The sequence below is a fragment of the Rhagoletis pomonella genome, unplaced genomic scaffold, assembly GCF_013731165.1.
Source record: "Rhagoletis pomonella isolate Grant_MI unplaced genomic scaffold, Rhpom_1.0 Rhpom_scaffold_00098, whole genome shotgun sequence".
NCBI classification, from domain to species: Eukaryota; Metazoa; Arthropoda; class Insecta; order Diptera; family Tephritidae; genus Rhagoletis; species Rhagoletis pomonella.
The window spans coordinates 170590-172445 of NW_023458652.1; the positions used below are offsets into that span (position 1 = coordinate 170590).

The 1856-nt window shown below is 24.7% G+C and overlaps 1 protein-coding gene across 1 annotated transcript; it reads left to right on the forward strand.

The window, feature by feature from the left end:
* The first annotated feature begins 26 nt into the window (after positions 1–26).
* Positions 27–1036, forward strand: LOC118749969. Its single transcript, XM_036484722.1, has 5 exons — positions 27–137; positions 215–292; positions 361–542; positions 619–769; positions 835–1036. The coding sequence occupies exons 1-5, from the start codon at positions 59–61 to the stop codon at positions 936–938; spliced, it is 594 nt and encodes a 197-aa protein (XP_036340615.1). The 5' UTR covers positions 27–58; the 3' UTR covers positions 939–1036.
* The last annotated feature ends 820 nt before the right edge of the window (positions 1037–1856 follow it).

A 1856-nucleotide genomic window follows, 5' to 3' on the forward strand; every position in this document is an offset into this window, starting at 1 on the left:
TTTCATTTAATATTATGTATGATTTTCGTATTTTTCATGGATTTTGGAGCTTAACAATATGAACAATTCAGAAGTAGGAAAAGGAAAGTCATCAAAAATTCGTCGAATGAATGTGGCGAGCTCTAAAATGTTAACTGGTATGTTAGTTACTACTGTTCAATATTTGTATATTTATATTTCAATCACTATATACTCTTTCTAATTTATTATTTAGATCGCGATTCAAATGATGGCTGCGAAAGGTGTAAGAACTTGGCAAAGTTGTTCTCCGAAAAAATCGCTAAATTAACAGGTATATTTATTGTTATATGCATGCATACAGGGTTTCAATTTCTCCTATCTTTCTCTTGTTTTTCACAGAATTAATCGAAAAGCAAAACAAGTTCGTTGTTGGTGTTCTGGCGGAGCACACTGTACTTTTGGAGCAGGTGACAAACAAAGAAAAGGGCGCTGCTGCAGCTGCTTCACGATTTCCTCTTAAAACAGATGAGGACATTGCAAAATTGGAGGGTGAAATAAACGACATCAATCGGGACTGTTACGTAATTGTTTATATTCAATATATTTAAAAATGTTTGTAATGATCACTTTAAACGACTTGATATAATTATATTACAGATTGCAGCAGTACAATATTTGCTCCAGGGGGAGGTTGGCAAAAACTTCGAAAAGGTCTTCTCAAGAAGCCTTTATCTCCAATGTAATATATATGGAATCGCAGGAAAAAAGTGCCTTAAGGACTTTTCCGAGGTGTTTACCGTTTTAAAAAGTAAGACAAATTAAGATTTACACTAAATTGTCACAATAAATTATATTCCGAATTCATGTTCACAGAAGCCATTGGGAAAACCTCGGTCGATGCAGAAGCCGAAATACGCAAGGCTCTCCAAGTCGTCAAAAAACGGCACTTCCGCATGGTTTCTTTTGCAAAATCATAAATGGATGCACTTCGAAATCTATTATTTTTGAATAGTATTTAACTTATTTCAATTAATGCATTTTTCTCATTACTTACTTACTTTATACTATTATTAATTCCTCAATTCTTAAAAGTCATTCAAAGCTTTATTTATTTTCATTAACAATTAACTTCAAAGTTTATTACTTTAAATTTCCTAAAATGAATTATTAATGTTTAGTTCTTTCATTTAATATGTACAATTATTTCAAATTAAATAATTCATTAATTTACACAAGTTCATGTTTTTAAAACTAAACTAGCTTTTCGTCATATTAATAAATTTATTTACTTTAATTGTTAAGTTTAAAAATTATCATTAATTTCTAAAATTTATTTTTTAAACATTCAATTAAATCAAATGAACTATTATTAATATTATTATAACTATTAAATTGTAAGGCACGCATTATATAACAATACAATTTTAACTAACCTAAAAGAGAATAAAAATATTATTATAAATATAAAATAATAAATTAATTTTATAAACTATTTTACAATCATTTAATTTAATCATTAAATTTAATCATATTAAATGTTAATGAACAACTAATTTTCAATCACTGAAATACTTGAATTATATTAAATTTAAATGAACAAATAATATTTATTAATTAATAATTAAATAATTAATTATTTTAATTTAAATATATACATACATACATCACTATAAATATAAGTTAAAATGAAAATATCAAATAACAAATTCTTAACGATTTATAGATTAATGAATACATGATATAAGTGTAATATATCTAATTTAATTAATATAAATATAAACATTAATATAAGTACACATATAAATATACAATACAAAATACAACTTTAAATATAAATTCTAACATGAATACAAAATATATACAATAAAAATTTAAATTTATCATAATGTAATAAA